Below are 13,372 nucleotides of genomic sequence, written 5' to 3' on the forward strand. Positions count from 1 at the left end.
GGGGCTTAATGTCATGTGGAAAAGTAAGCACACGAGCTGAAAAGTTCTTTTTTTAAAAGGCAATCTAATTTTGCTGTGTGTTTTTTGGATCATTGTCCTGTTCCAAGATCCGTGTTTGGTTCTGAATTCACCGCCTCCATGCTTTATGGTTGGTGTTTCGTTTTCACCAAATACGGCATCTGGCATTGTGGCCAAAACAACTCCGCCATTGACTCCGTCCAGAGCCCATTGTTCCAGGAGTTTTGGTCTTTACCCAGGTCTTGTTTGGCAAATGTCTTAAAATTGATTGAAAATTTTCATTTTAATTTTAGCCATTTTATGTGATGGTAAAGACTGGGATGTACTAACTTTTTTCCATATCAGGTACTTCTGTTTATTTAAACATGTTTTTTTAGTGGGGGTTAGATTTTTTAACAGGGTTACCTTTATCAATGAAGGTGGTTGGAATTTAACTCATAAATTCATTTGAATATGTAAAAAAAAAAAAAAAACTTTCCAGGGGGTGTACTAACCCTTACACATGACATTTGTTCTTGGTCAACATGTATGCTTTCTATCATCAATAACACAGTGTCACACACACCTGTCACCCCCCCCCCCCCCCCTCCCGCCCCCTTGTTTTTATAGTGAGCTCAGCAATATTTAGGCTGTAGGAATGTTCATCCCTTAATAAAGGCCTGGACAATAGGGGGGCTCTGTCGTAACTGTTGCCGGCGGGTAGGTCAGGTGCGCGGGCGTCAAAACATTAGCTTTACGCCACACAGGGTCACATTATTTCACAGGCAAACAGACCCGCGCTCCACTATATGACAACGCCACATCGTCCACGGAGACCAAACCAACAGCAGACCTTGAGCAAGGCACATCGGAGATAAGACAGAGGCAAAGGAGACCTGGTGGAGATCATACTGAACTTTTGGAGCTGCGTTCGGTAATTGGCTGTATACAAACTGCTGTTATTCAATCTCTGTTGGACTGAACTCCAGAACATGATTGGGAAAACCGTTTTACTAGTTTGCCTGGCAGTCTTCTTCTTTGCAGGTAAATACATTAAGAAGTTAAGTTCATAAAATGTCTTACTATTCTGTCTATTTCTAATCCATTTCCATATAGGAACAGGAGTTTGTACAAAAATAGCAATGATTGCCTTATTCTTTGTCCATTAATGGTCACGTATGTAAGAATAAGTTCTTACGTTAGTAAAGAATTAAGAAGGATAGGCAAAATTCTACTTGTGTGTGTTTACTAAAAGCTTATTTGTTGTCCCATTAGCAGATGCAGAGGACAAATCCAGATTGTACAGGAGGGTAAGAGGCTTCCATTCAAATATTCCCAATGCATTTCCTAATACTCATTTGGCAACAATAAGGGCGTTCACGTGAATTTCTGTGTGAGTACAAAACACCAGGGTTTGAGTCACATCTCAAATGACTTTCTCTCTTTCTAACAGCCTTCTTGTGGTGATATGAGCCGAACCCAGGCGTGTCCGCTCAACTACTCCCCAGTGTGCGGCAATGATGGGAAAACGTATCCCAACGAGTGTTCTCTCTGTGTTCACCGACTGTGAGTCTCCTGTCATTGTTTCATTGCCCCTGTAGTACCCAAATGCCATCCACGCTCGTTTGACATTTTCTTTATAGCCAGGTGGTCGGTACTATAAAATAGCCTGGTGGAAGAATCTGCACAAAGGGTATTGGTGACTAGGCTAGGCCTATTTTTTTTCCTGCTTAATTCCCCAACTGTTAAACAAATAATGGAAAACATAATTTGCCCGGAATTACTCTACTCTCTGGATCCCATCAAAGTCTGAAGATATTTGAAATCTTTCTCTCTTCAGGGAAACCAATGCGGACATCTTGATAGTCAAAGATGGAAGTTGCTGAAGCGTAAACCTACTGAGGATTCAGCTGTGAAAGTGATAACTTTATCACATGTATCTTTCATCATTCTGTGATTGTTAGAATAGGTTGTAGAAGTTGTTTTTTATGGAACACTCATGCTCTCCCTCTCTCTCTCTCTCTCTCTCTCTCTCTCTCTCAAATGCATTATAATTTTATATAATCACATTAATTTGTATTAAATCTTAACACTATCTTTGTAAAGAATAAAATTATTTTTCATTCCCAGCACTTGTGAAATCTTTTATCCTTAAAAGTCTAGATGCTCCTTATTGTGTCCAGACTAGATTGTAAGTGTTTTCTTGTATTTCATAAACACACTAGGTGAATAACGGCACATTATAAACTGGGTTGGAATCTGAATGCTGATACACACACCACAATTAGGCCATCTACAGACGAGAAACCAATATATTTAGTTGAAAGGCTTTGTAGAACTAACTTTAAGTCCACAAGGGGGTGCTAATTTTTTTTTTTTATTATTTCAGTTTGATATGTCTAATAATGACGTGTGTCAGGCCGCTGAGATTCGAGTGGAAAGCAATGTATTTCATTCAGCCGTTTTGACTGATATGAGCAAGTAAATCCCAGGTAGTAGTTGGCGTTAGAAAACTTGTAGTTTTGTTTGGTCTGTTTTGATGTGCGATTACAAAATAACGATTAGTACAACATGAAGATTACTAATAACTAATGTCATGATATGGTTAGCTCGTGTGAATGATTGATGCCGTGACTGAATAGATTTATAAATCGAGATAGTCCACGAGCTGCTAGTGAAGCCGTGTGGGCAGAATTTACGAAAGGGCAGAGGGTAAAGTCTACAAAAGTCCACTGTTCCTAAAAAAATATATTTTGGTAATAGAAAACTATTGAGACCAGGTGTTTCACAATCATGAATTGTGTTCCAGATTAATTTAAATGCCATAGTTCCTGTTTCCCCGTCATGCCTCGGATTTAAAACATCCGGTGAGATATCTGGCGGGTATCAAATATTAACTCCTTAACTGGGGAGTAGAGGCAGAAACGAGTGTGTGGGCCTGATTATGAGGACGCACTGAACGAATATTCTCGATTCAACTCACTGCTGCGCAACATACGATTTATGTCCGCGTGAGGCTTCTCATTTTCACCGGTTTCTCTGTGTTACATTTAGTTGTTCCCCCTCAGATTTTACGGCCATGCTAGAATAGTTTCAAAGATAAAATTGTGATGTTTTATTACCAGGAGATGTATTTCTTTTCAAATGCCCGAGAGTATTACGGACAGCAAACCAGAGAAGGTAGTTTGTGGACCAGGGCTTCGGCGAAACGGAGATGAAGTACTTGTTGCAAAAGCGGAATCCTTCGACATAAACAACCCAATCTGTACTGGATTGACTCGCAGCAAAGGCGGGTATGCAACATAACGTTTACAAGTACATGATAGTGTGTCGGTCCTGTATGTAACCGTTGTCTGTTAAATTACGGTCTATAATTCATGGTCTGAATCAACAATATACACGGCGTGTTAGTAAACTCGCGTGTAAGAAGTATTGGAATGGCGCATGCCCACTTCTTTTGAAGTTAATGGTCTTGGTATGAATGGCATGAACAAGTTGCACCTTAGTGCTGTACAAGAGCCGGCAAGGTACAAAATATGTAGTTCTGTCACTGAACAAGGTCCATATCGGTCGTTGCTCAAAACGAGTGTGTTCTCTGTCATACTTACCTGATATAAAATTACAAGGGAATAAAAAAAGAGGACCTGGAAGTAGCCTGTTATGTTAGTGTTGCCTGCACTCTTCTACTGAAGTTGTGGACTCACTTCTTATTTTTCGTCTCCCAGTATGTTCCATCAAAGGGTGAGAACGTGATCGGCGTCGTAACTGCCAAGTCAGGGGACATCTTCAAGGTGGACATTGGAGGAAGTGAGCAGGCGTCGCTCTCCTACCTGGCGTTCGAAGGCGCCACCAAGAGGAACCGACCTAATGTGCAGGTCAGCCCCGTCACAAACGCCACCTCGTTCTTCCAGATGGCGCGCTTACCCTCGAACGGCACGTAGTTTAATCTAAAGTTTCACGTGCCTATTCTGCCTTTATGCTGTGTTCGTTGCAGGTGGGGGACCTGGTATACTCTCAGTTAATAGTTGCCAACAAAGACATGGAACCAGAGCTGGTGTGTATAGACAGCTGTGGACGAGCTAATGGCTTGGGTGTGTTCGGAGCCGATGGTCTTCTCTTCAAGGTGTCCCTGGGACTCGTCCGCAGGTATGTCGTTCGGCATGAAGTGGTGTGTGTGTGTGTGTGTGTGTGGGGGGGGGGGGGGTCATTGGGTCCTTTAGCTAGTCCACTTATCCAAAATCTGCTATGGAACTCCTTGTCTGGTCGGTCAGTTTAGGCGGTGTGGTGCCTGTGCCATATTTGTTGGATTTTGAGATGATGGGTTTAACCGGGCTCTCTGGGAAGTGCCAGCAATTTTACAGCACTTCCCTGCCTGGTGCCTTTCTATAATTTTCTCCTGGAAGTGTTTTGAAAAAGTCTTGGTTTAATGTTATGTTTGTTTAGATATGGTTCCTGCCTTGAACAGGGGTGATTTCAGATCACTTGTCTAATTTCTCTATGGCAGACTTATTTGTGATTCCTGAAAGCAATCGGCCACACTTATAATTAAGGTGGGGGGGGCGTATTTTTGCAACTTTTCACAAGAAGCTTGATTGTATTTTAAAGATCAGTGACAAATAAATCCCAATTAAATCTACTGTAACACTACACAGATTGTGGTATTTGGGAGGTATTTTCGGAGGTAAAAACATGTGCAATCCAATATCAGTGATACATTTACTGTCAGCATTACATAATATAGCATATTGGCAAATAAAAAAATTCACATTTCTAAATCGGGTCACAACTGAGTCAGCTTGGATTAATTGTGTCAGAGGCCAAACAAGTTGAATCTGATAATGCTGTGGAATATTACCCTGGATTTGATTATGTTGTGGAACATTACCACAGTTCTGATCATGCTGTGGAACATTACCTGGTTGTGATCATGCTGTGGAACATTACCCCAGTTCTGATCATGCTGTGGAACATTACCCCAGTTCTGATCATGCTGTGGAACATTACCCTGGTTCTGATCAATAAATGCCTTCTTTCCTTGCAGACTGCTGGCGCCACAGAGTGAGATAGCCAAGGACCTAGAAAAGATGTTCCCCTTTGAGATGGTGGTGGGGATGAATGGGCGAGTGTGGGTCAAAGCCAAGACCATCCAGCAGACCCTCATCGTGGCCAACCTGCTGGAGAGCTGTGAGAACATGACAGCACAGCAACGGCAGACCCTCTTCAGGAGGGTGGCAGACGGATCTATCTAGTTTAGGGGGCCACTTCTCCGGGAAGAAACACTCAGGCGGTCTGAGTAAGAGGGGATAGTCTGTCATTCAAAGGAGGAAGTAAGGTTTTACCTCCACCGCCGTCTTTTTCTTCTGAACTGAGTAATATTTGCATTGTAGTCGAAACATTTATCAACCCTTTCCTTATCAGTTTAATTGGATTTTGGTCTGTGTGATACTGTTTAAGCTACTTTAATCTGTTATACATGCAAGTGAGAACAATGTAATTTTGTTACTGGTTGATAATGTGTACTATGTATAAATATTTGTTATGGTCTACTGGATTTCTTTGTGCATTTTCTGTAGTAGTGGCCTACATATTCATGTTTATTTAAATCAAATCCACTAGGGGGCATACTTATTTACCTTTACTAGCCTCCACTGGCAAGAACTGACCAAACAGGAAATGACCTGCGGTACTTACTCATGAAGAGTGACTCACCCCACCAATCCCAACTAAATTATCTTTAAAAACTAATCTGAGGTAAATGTATAAGTGAAGGGAAATGTATTAGGCATATTGTTTACTCTGTAATAAAAATTAATGGTGCCAAGAACGATTAGAGTAAGTCAAACATGTACATGGCAAACTAAATACTAAATTATATTAAAGAAACATTTACATTAGTTCTTGTGGTTGTACATAATCAGCGGACCATTCCCTTGTTAAATAAAGACATGATGAACCAGGCAAGGTTTCAATCTGAAAGTGGGTTTTCGGCATGGTGGATTTTAAAGGCAATCTTCCCTGGTATTACCATTTGCAGTAAATGCTGTAGACGTCAGCAGAATCAGAAATTGACTTCTAAGATCTACAATTTCCAGACCCAACATGCCAGGGAATGACCCAATTGGGAGACGTGGGTTTGAGCTCCCATTTCCTTGCGCATACATTCCTACCCAGCGCCTCATACTGTCAATAAAAATTATTAGCCCCCATCAAAAAACTAAAATCTGAAATACATGTAAACCTGCTTTGGAATTGATTACAGGTTTTAGTGCTTAGGCAAAAAATTGTTTAAAGAATGCATTGATTATTATGGATGATATATGGACATCTGGGCCTAGAAGTCAAGGGTCAAAGGTGATTTTGTGGGTTACATCATCACTTGCCAAGGGTCCGGTTGGTACCCCAAGATCTCCTCTTTCCAGGAAAACCAGCCTTTCCCTGTTGTTCTCTACCTTTTGCACACAGTCCTAAAATTTACACAAAAGAATTGGCTTTCTAAGTAAATAATGGAGATTGGAATGTAATTGTAATTAGAACAACTGGTATTGTAGCATATATCTGCCATGCCAACTGTCATAGCATTAAGATAATCATAACTACACAGAAGATTATTGGAATCATACCAATCTATCCACATGCCTTTGATTCAGTCGATTAAAGGAGTTTGCTTAACCGTTATGGAAAAACAGTGCGGCTGCTTGTTGAAAGGTAAAACGTGATTCTGGCAGTTTTGTAGCCAGATCATGATGTTTTGGGGGGCAGCCCGACCTCGAGCAGAGCAGCTTTTTCCAGCCAGTCTTTGGCCTTCTGGTCCCTGGGCGATAGCAGGCAATGTGTATTACATCTCTTCAGAGGCCTTCTTGATTTGCTGCAGTTACAGCATCAGCACACTCATGCCCGTCTACTCAGTAAAGCTAAAAGGACAATTGCATGTCAAAGCACACATTTGGCCAGTAATGGTGTGTCATTACACAGGGACTAAATTAATCCTAGTAATAACATAAGGGCAACTTGGTGTGAGGTGATGCCAAGTATTGGTTTCTGACGATTACATGAATTGGCCACCACTGGCTCATGTTGCCATTGATCCCAGCCATTTACCAATGCCAGACCCCTTGTTCTGTCCTGAGATAGCCAGTGGAAATTTCATTGTCAGTAGAAAATCAGGAGAGACAGACAAGGAATGGCAGTAACGTGTAATGGCCAATACTAAGGCACCAGTCTGAAGTAGCTTATCCATCATATTTTAGCAGATGGAAAGGAATGCATGGGAAGGCATTTTATGTGGAAAATGGAGGTGTGTATATTCACCGTCTGCATTTGGCGTTTTATGTGCTAACTACTTCAGTACAACTTGTTGTTGCAGAATGGACAGGCCGCAGACTGATTAATGTTACCTGCTGATGTAGGACACTTGGGTTGTCAAAATCAGGACCGGTACCAGGGCTGCTGAAGTTGCTCTAAATGGTTGGTTGCATTAAAATGGCATATGAACATTTCAAATATATTTATTCCATATTTATTAACACCGTCAAGGAATGAAACAGAAATTGGTTATGTACTTTTTAAAATGAGTGAAACAAGAAGGAAAAAAGCTTAAAACATTCCTATCATCTTCCCTAACTTCGGAACAGTGTGGTTCATTTAGTCAATGTGGACCTGAAACATTCTGTTGTACATACAGCTCCAGAAAAAATTAAGAGACCACTGCACCCTTTTCTTTCCTTTCCAAAAAAGTTAAAAAGGAATGTTTTGAGTGAGGAACAGAAGAAGCGTTCAATTTGCAGTGGTCTCTAATTTTAACCGTTCTGTTCCTCACTCGAACCTTCCTTTTCGACTTTTTTAGAAAGGAAAGGAAAAGGTGCAGTGGACTCAATGTTTTCCGGAGCTGTACTTGGACATACGGGTATGAAATTGTCACTTCAAAGTTATTGACAGATAAAGCCAATTTAACAAATTATACTGAAAGAGTATACTTACATTTATTCATCAGAAATCTACAGAAGTTTCATAGTATAAAAAATTGCTTCAATTGCTGGTTTTGCACCCTTTGGGTAAAATGACTATGTGGACATTTCTTGCAACTGTCTATCAGTCTCTTACATGGACTGAGAGGAATTTTTACCCACTGTTCTTTACAGTACTGCTTCAACTGTCATGCTCGAGGACTTTATATTTCAATAGAAATTAGATCTGGGCTTTGACTCAGACGTTCCATAAACCTCCATGTCTTCTTTCTGAGCAATTCTGTTGTAGCTTCTGATGTGGCTGTTACAAGGTCCATGTCAGTTTCAGCTGCAGCTTTTTGACAGATGACCTCACATTCTTCCCAAGAATTCTGTGGTACAATATGTAATTCTTGGTTGACTCAATGATGACACGTGGCCAGGTCCTGAGACAGCAAAGCAACCCCAAACCGTAATGCTACTGCCTACGTTTTACAGAAAGGGTGAGGTTCTTGCAGCCAAAAAACTCCTTCCCTTATCTGTCCAGAGCACATGTCCTTGGGTTTTTGGTGTTTTCCCAAGTATCATGTCTTGATATTATTTTTTGAGAGCAGAGGCTTCTTCATTCCTGATATGCCATGTAGGCCAAATTTGTCTCATTCTGACATTTAATTCATGCACTTCGACACCGATTGTGGCAAGAGAGGCCTGTAGATCCATTGATGTTACCCTGGGATTCTAGAGACTTCTATGAGAATCGGTTGGTCAGCCTTTGGGCTGAATTTCGTGGTACTACCTGTCCTGTTTAGATTCCCAGTGGTCTGGAATTTTCTCAATTTGTAGATCGTCTGTCTGACGAAGGTGTACTTCAAAATCCTTGGCAATGGCTTTGTAAGCCCTCTTGTAACCCTTTCTGAGTGCCTCTGACACATCTGTTGATCTTGACATGATGTGTTATTATAAACCCATATGGTAAAGACCAAACCAAGTTTCTAATCTTTATGGAAGGACCTTTCTGGGTTACTTTTCAAGGAGTTTGTAATCATGTGCACCTGTTTTGGTGCAGCCAATTAAAATTTTAGCAATTCTATGTATTTTTTCCCTGAAGGAAATTAGATTTCTGTTTTTTCTAAATAGCAGAAATGGTTTTAAAGTTGATTTTTCTGTGTGATTTGTTAAATTGGTTTTCCTTAATCAATGTAATTGGAATATGGCTGAAATACCCATGTGCCAAAAAAAATAATAAGCAACTTCCCAGTGGGTACATTTCACATTATTACAGTGTGTAGAGCTGATTGAGCAGGTATGGATGTATTCCCAAGTATTAATCCTTTCAGACATTTCAGAGCCCAGTTCCTTTTTCCCATTTAGCTTTGAAATAAAGTTTTCAGCCCAAAAAAGGATTGTCCGTGTGGTCCGTTTCTGTGGAATCTGGTAACGGTGCATCAGCAAGACTTAAGCATAAGTACATGGTTTTGGGCACATACAGTACTTCTCAGACGCAACCAATAAATGAAGGCACGCAACAGCTAACTGGAGTGAGGAATGAGTTCAGAATGCTCCAAGAGTAAGCACATGAAATACTAGTATTGCCCAGTAAGAAAAGATATTAACATTATGTAACACACATTCCAGACAAAGCATTGTGTAACTGGGAAGCGAAAATAACAGGAAAGTATGAAATAAGAGGGAGAATGAGAAATAAGTCATCCTATGTCTGTATTCTGTGTTCAGAAAGAATTTTCCAAGAACCTTGACTAAACACGCAAATATATTCATAATTTCATAAGGTTCCTTGAGGAAGAGGTGGAATATAGCCAAAGGAAAAGTTATTTGTCGATCTGAGACACTTAACCCTAACTGATCCTGTGACCCCCACTCCCAGAGGTTGTCCCAGGGAGATTCGAGATGTGAAAATAACAGTTCAGTTTAACAACATCACCATCCTGACAAACTGTCACTACAACCCTGGCCCTTTTTATCCAAATTGGTCTCTAAAAATGACATCATTATAACACTGCTCTATGATTGGCTAGCGAAAGTGTCTAGCCCTGCAGTTTTCCAACAACGTCTTTCCAGTCTGCATATCCCATAAATCAGTGTGTGTGTTTGTGCGCGTGTACAGACGAGGGCAATGAAAGCCAGCAAACTGTGGACCACAAGCTCAGGGCCAAAGAAACACTACACGACAGGGATTAGTATTTTCTTAAGACCGAAATTCAACCTCCTCCCGGCTTCAACAATAACAACATTTCAGGGTCCTCTGACAACAACACCTGTGTCGTCCAGTCTCGCGGCGGGTTACATGAATAGTCTGTCGCAGGCCCGTGTTACATGACTAGGCCTACACGTTAGTCTGTCGCAGGCCCGTGTTACATGACCTAGGCCTACACGTTAGTCTGTCGCAGGCCCGTTGTTACATGACTAGGCCTACACGTTAGTCTGTCGCAGGCCCGTGTTACAATGACTAGGCCTACACGTTAGTCCTGTCGCAGGCCCGTGTTACATGACTATAGGCCTACACGTTAGTCTGTCGCAGGCCCGTGTTACATGACTAGGCCTACACGTTAGTCTGTCGCAGGCCCGTGTTACATGACTAGGCCTACACGTTAGTCTGTCGCAGGCCCGTGTTACATGACTAGGCCTACACGTTAGTCTGTCGCAGGCCCGTGTTACATGACTAGGCCTACACGTTAGTCTGTCGCAGGCCCGTGTTACATGACTAGGCCTACACGTTAGTCTGTCGCAGGCCCGTGTTACATGACTAGGCCTACACGTTAGTCTGTCGCAGGCCCGTGTAACATGACTAGGCCTACACGTTAGTCTGTCGCAGGCCCGTGTTACATGACTAGGCCTACACGTTAGTCTGTCGCAGGCCCGTGTTACATGACTAGGCCTACACCTTAGTCTGTCGCAGGCTTTTTGTGGCTCACTACGCTGTGGTGTGAGGCTGTAGCGGCGGACACACCGCCAGACTCAGGAACAGCTGGAGAAGAAAGTGCATTCCAGATTCTCCTCTTTCCCATCACAGAAGACAACACCGTCCCGGAGGACATTTTATCAGCAACAGTGTAATTGGCAGTGAATCCCCAGGATTGCAATTGGCGTTTAAAAGGTCTTTGCAGAATGTGTTTACCTTGATTCGAGATAACGAAACATTTAGCACAGTAAACTGCAGAAAGAAAAAAGTTCTTGGTACTCAGTTTGTTACTTGGTTCACAGTCTTTAGCTCTGTCTGTGGGCTAGGCTTAGATAGGAGCACCTCGGGGCTCATGGGTCTAAAGTCCTCTATGAATAAAACATTTATCCTTGGACTTTCTCTTCCTCATTCCCGTCTTTCTCCTCCATCTCCCCAACCTCATCGTTTTCCCAGCCACTCCTAAAACACAAACAGATGTTTTAGATTTACTTGAAATTTAGCAGACATGATTCTCCAGCTAATTAAACAAGCTATTAGACTTAAGTGCGTTGCTCAAGGACCTAGACCTTTTCACCTTGTCAGCTATGGGATTCGAACCCGAGAGCTTCTGGTGACTGGTTTATGCACTAACCACTACGTTCAACCAAAACAGTTTGGTTGACATTATCCAGAGCCACAGAGGTGTGGCAACTCTCACTCAGCTGTTACGGATTGGTAAAACACGAGCACCCTTCCACTGGCTTACAAGACCTCTCAGTTTCCCGCTTAGTTTCAATAACACACAAATCAAATGATACATTGGATGGATATGACACCTCTCTGGCTCTACAAGGCTACATGCAGAGATCACATGCCTTGTGTGTGATCTGCCGTCTTTCTCCCCGCGCTCGCTGTCGTGTAGGTCTTCCTGTTTGGCCAGGAAGAATCCGCTTATCTGCTGCAGCTGAGCGTGTCTGGTACAGGTGGGAGTGGAGGGCTGCAGTCTGAGCCTCCACGTCCCCCCACCCCACGCTCCTTCAGCTGCTGCTGGGCCCTGGAGTCCTCCCGCAGACACTCAAGGTTGCCACCTTCCTGAGAACAGCAACAGTTTCTTGGGTTTTGGCTGCAGCAAAGCGGAGCAGGTGGTCCATTATGTATTTGTTTCAGTCAGTTTTTTGTTTGTTTACAAATGTCAGGGTCACGGGTGTCTGTTGTGACGTTACTGGTAAAGAGAGAAGGGGGGGGGGGATCAGAAGGCTTTACTTCAGTAGATATAATTTGTCCACTGCTTGAGCAATAAGCTGGGGGGTCAAATTATGGTCCTCTCTCTGACACAGAGGGTGAATAGTACAGAGTCACTTCCCCTGACAGAAGTCAAAATGAAAGGTTGACAGACATCTAACGTCAATGGAAATTCAGATACGGCCAGATAAACAATGATGTACTTAATTATTTTCACATCAAAGTGAAGAAAAAGTTTAGTCACCAACTGCAGACTTTGTTTTATTTCGATTAACTTAAGTTTATAATTTTAGAGATACAAACAAAACAAATGATAGGCATGATAGGCACTCGGAAGCTAGTAACTTGGTTGCACAACATTTGACCAAGATAAGTGCCAGCCAATGCTTTTGGCAACCATCAGCAATCTTCCTGCTGCACCTTTAAACTGGCAACTTCTTCAATGCCAGAGAGGTGCCTTCCACCATCTGCTGTTGTTTTCAGCTCACGTCAGAGGTTTTGGATGTGATTCAGAACAGGAGGCTTTATTGGCCACTCCAGAATAGTTGAGCTTTTCTTTGTTGAACCATTGAGTGCAAAAAAAGAGAGGCATTTCTATGCTTCATTGGACAGAACGGTGGGGAGTTTTTACTAAAGGGGCTGTGGGTAGGATTTGAACCCATGCTGTCACAGTGCATGTACATCAGTAGCAAACGGTCAGATCTCTTCATCGCCCTAGAACACACGGAAAGCTTTTCATGCATATTTTGGGTTGTTCTACTAAAAGACCCACACACTTTCATTGAGACACCAGGTTTGAAAACTGTGCTGTCACTGCACCAAAACCTTAACAAATATTTGTATTCATGTTTTTAACCTCCTGATTCGGGCTGGATGTGTGATATGTTTTTTGTGTGTGAGGGCTCTAAACAGGAACACTGTCGTACTTAGGTCAGCCACGAAACCCCTAGTTTGAAAGGAAGCTTTTGATTACGTGGGACCCATATGGGCACATGAATGACACTTTTCAGGGGCCGGTTGTGCTCGACAGGACCCAGTGGTAGGAGGTCCCTGAATGGAAATGTAATCTAATGAGGTCTTGCACTTATTCAAGGCCCTCAATACAAGACCTAACAAAGCAACCTCACATATGGCTCCCATAGCTCTCTGTAATCTGTTAATTGGTAAAAAAAAAATTAAATAAAAAAATCAAGATCCAGTACTGAGAACGAGACAAAAGAAAGCCTGATTGAACTTGTCATAAACCCCCATGCGGCTTCTCGACTTGCTCCTGCACACATGTTCTGTCGAG

General features: G+C 42.3%; 2 protein-coding genes across 3 annotated transcripts; both read left to right on the forward strand.

The window, feature by feature from the left end:
- The first annotated feature begins 703 nt into the window (after window positions 1–703).
- On the forward strand, window positions 704–2,126 carry LOC105007533 (serine peptidase inhibitor Kazal type 2). 2 transcript variants are annotated; one of them, XM_010866501.4, is made up of 4 exons: window positions 704–1,041; window positions 1,276–1,307; window positions 1,451–1,563; window positions 1,838–2,126. In XM_010866501.4, exons 1-4 carry the CDS (start codon window positions 990–992, stop codon window positions 1,881–1,883), a joined length of 243 nt encoding a protein of 80 aa, XP_010864803.1. In that variant the 5' UTR covers window positions 704–989; the 3' UTR covers window positions 1,884–2,126. The 2 variants fall into 2 exon arrangements, with proteins under 2 accessions (XP_010864803.1, XP_010864802.1); XM_010866500.4 differs by having other exon boundaries at window positions 718–1,041; window positions 1,273–1,307.
- Window positions 2,127–2,870: 744 nt separating this feature from the next.
- On the forward strand, window positions 2,871–5,543 carry exosc3 (exosome component 3). Its single transcript, XM_010866502.3, is given in 5 exon segments — window positions 2,871–3,229; window positions 3,232–3,290; window positions 3,723–3,872; window positions 3,992–4,143; window positions 5,039–5,543. Coding segments are annotated over 5 exon segments (657 nt in total). The 5' UTR covers window positions 2,871–3,141; the 3' UTR covers window positions 5,247–5,543.
- Window positions 5,544–13,372: the final 7,829 nt, after the last annotated feature.

The sequence above is a fragment of the Esox lucius genome, chromosome 4 (genome assembly GCF_011004845.1).
Source record: "Esox lucius isolate fEsoLuc1 chromosome 4, fEsoLuc1.pri, whole genome shotgun sequence".
Taxonomy (NCBI): Eukaryota; Metazoa; Chordata; class Actinopteri; order Esociformes; family Esocidae; genus Esox; species Esox lucius.

Bases quoted from the DNA above. Each gene is read 5' to 3' on its own strand.
- LOC105007533 (XM_010866500.4), top strand. From the start codon at position 990: ATGATTGGGAAAACCGTTTTACTAGTTTGCCTGGCAGTCTTCTTCTTT. The intron at 1,042-1,272 runs GTAAATACATTA...TTGTCCCATTAG, and splicing joins GGCAGTCTTCTTCTTTGCAG to CAGATGCAGAGGACAAATCC. The intron at 1,564-1,837 runs GTGAGTCTCCTG...TTCTCTCTTCAG, and splicing joins TCTCTCTGTGTTCACCGACT to GGAAACCAATGCGGACATCT.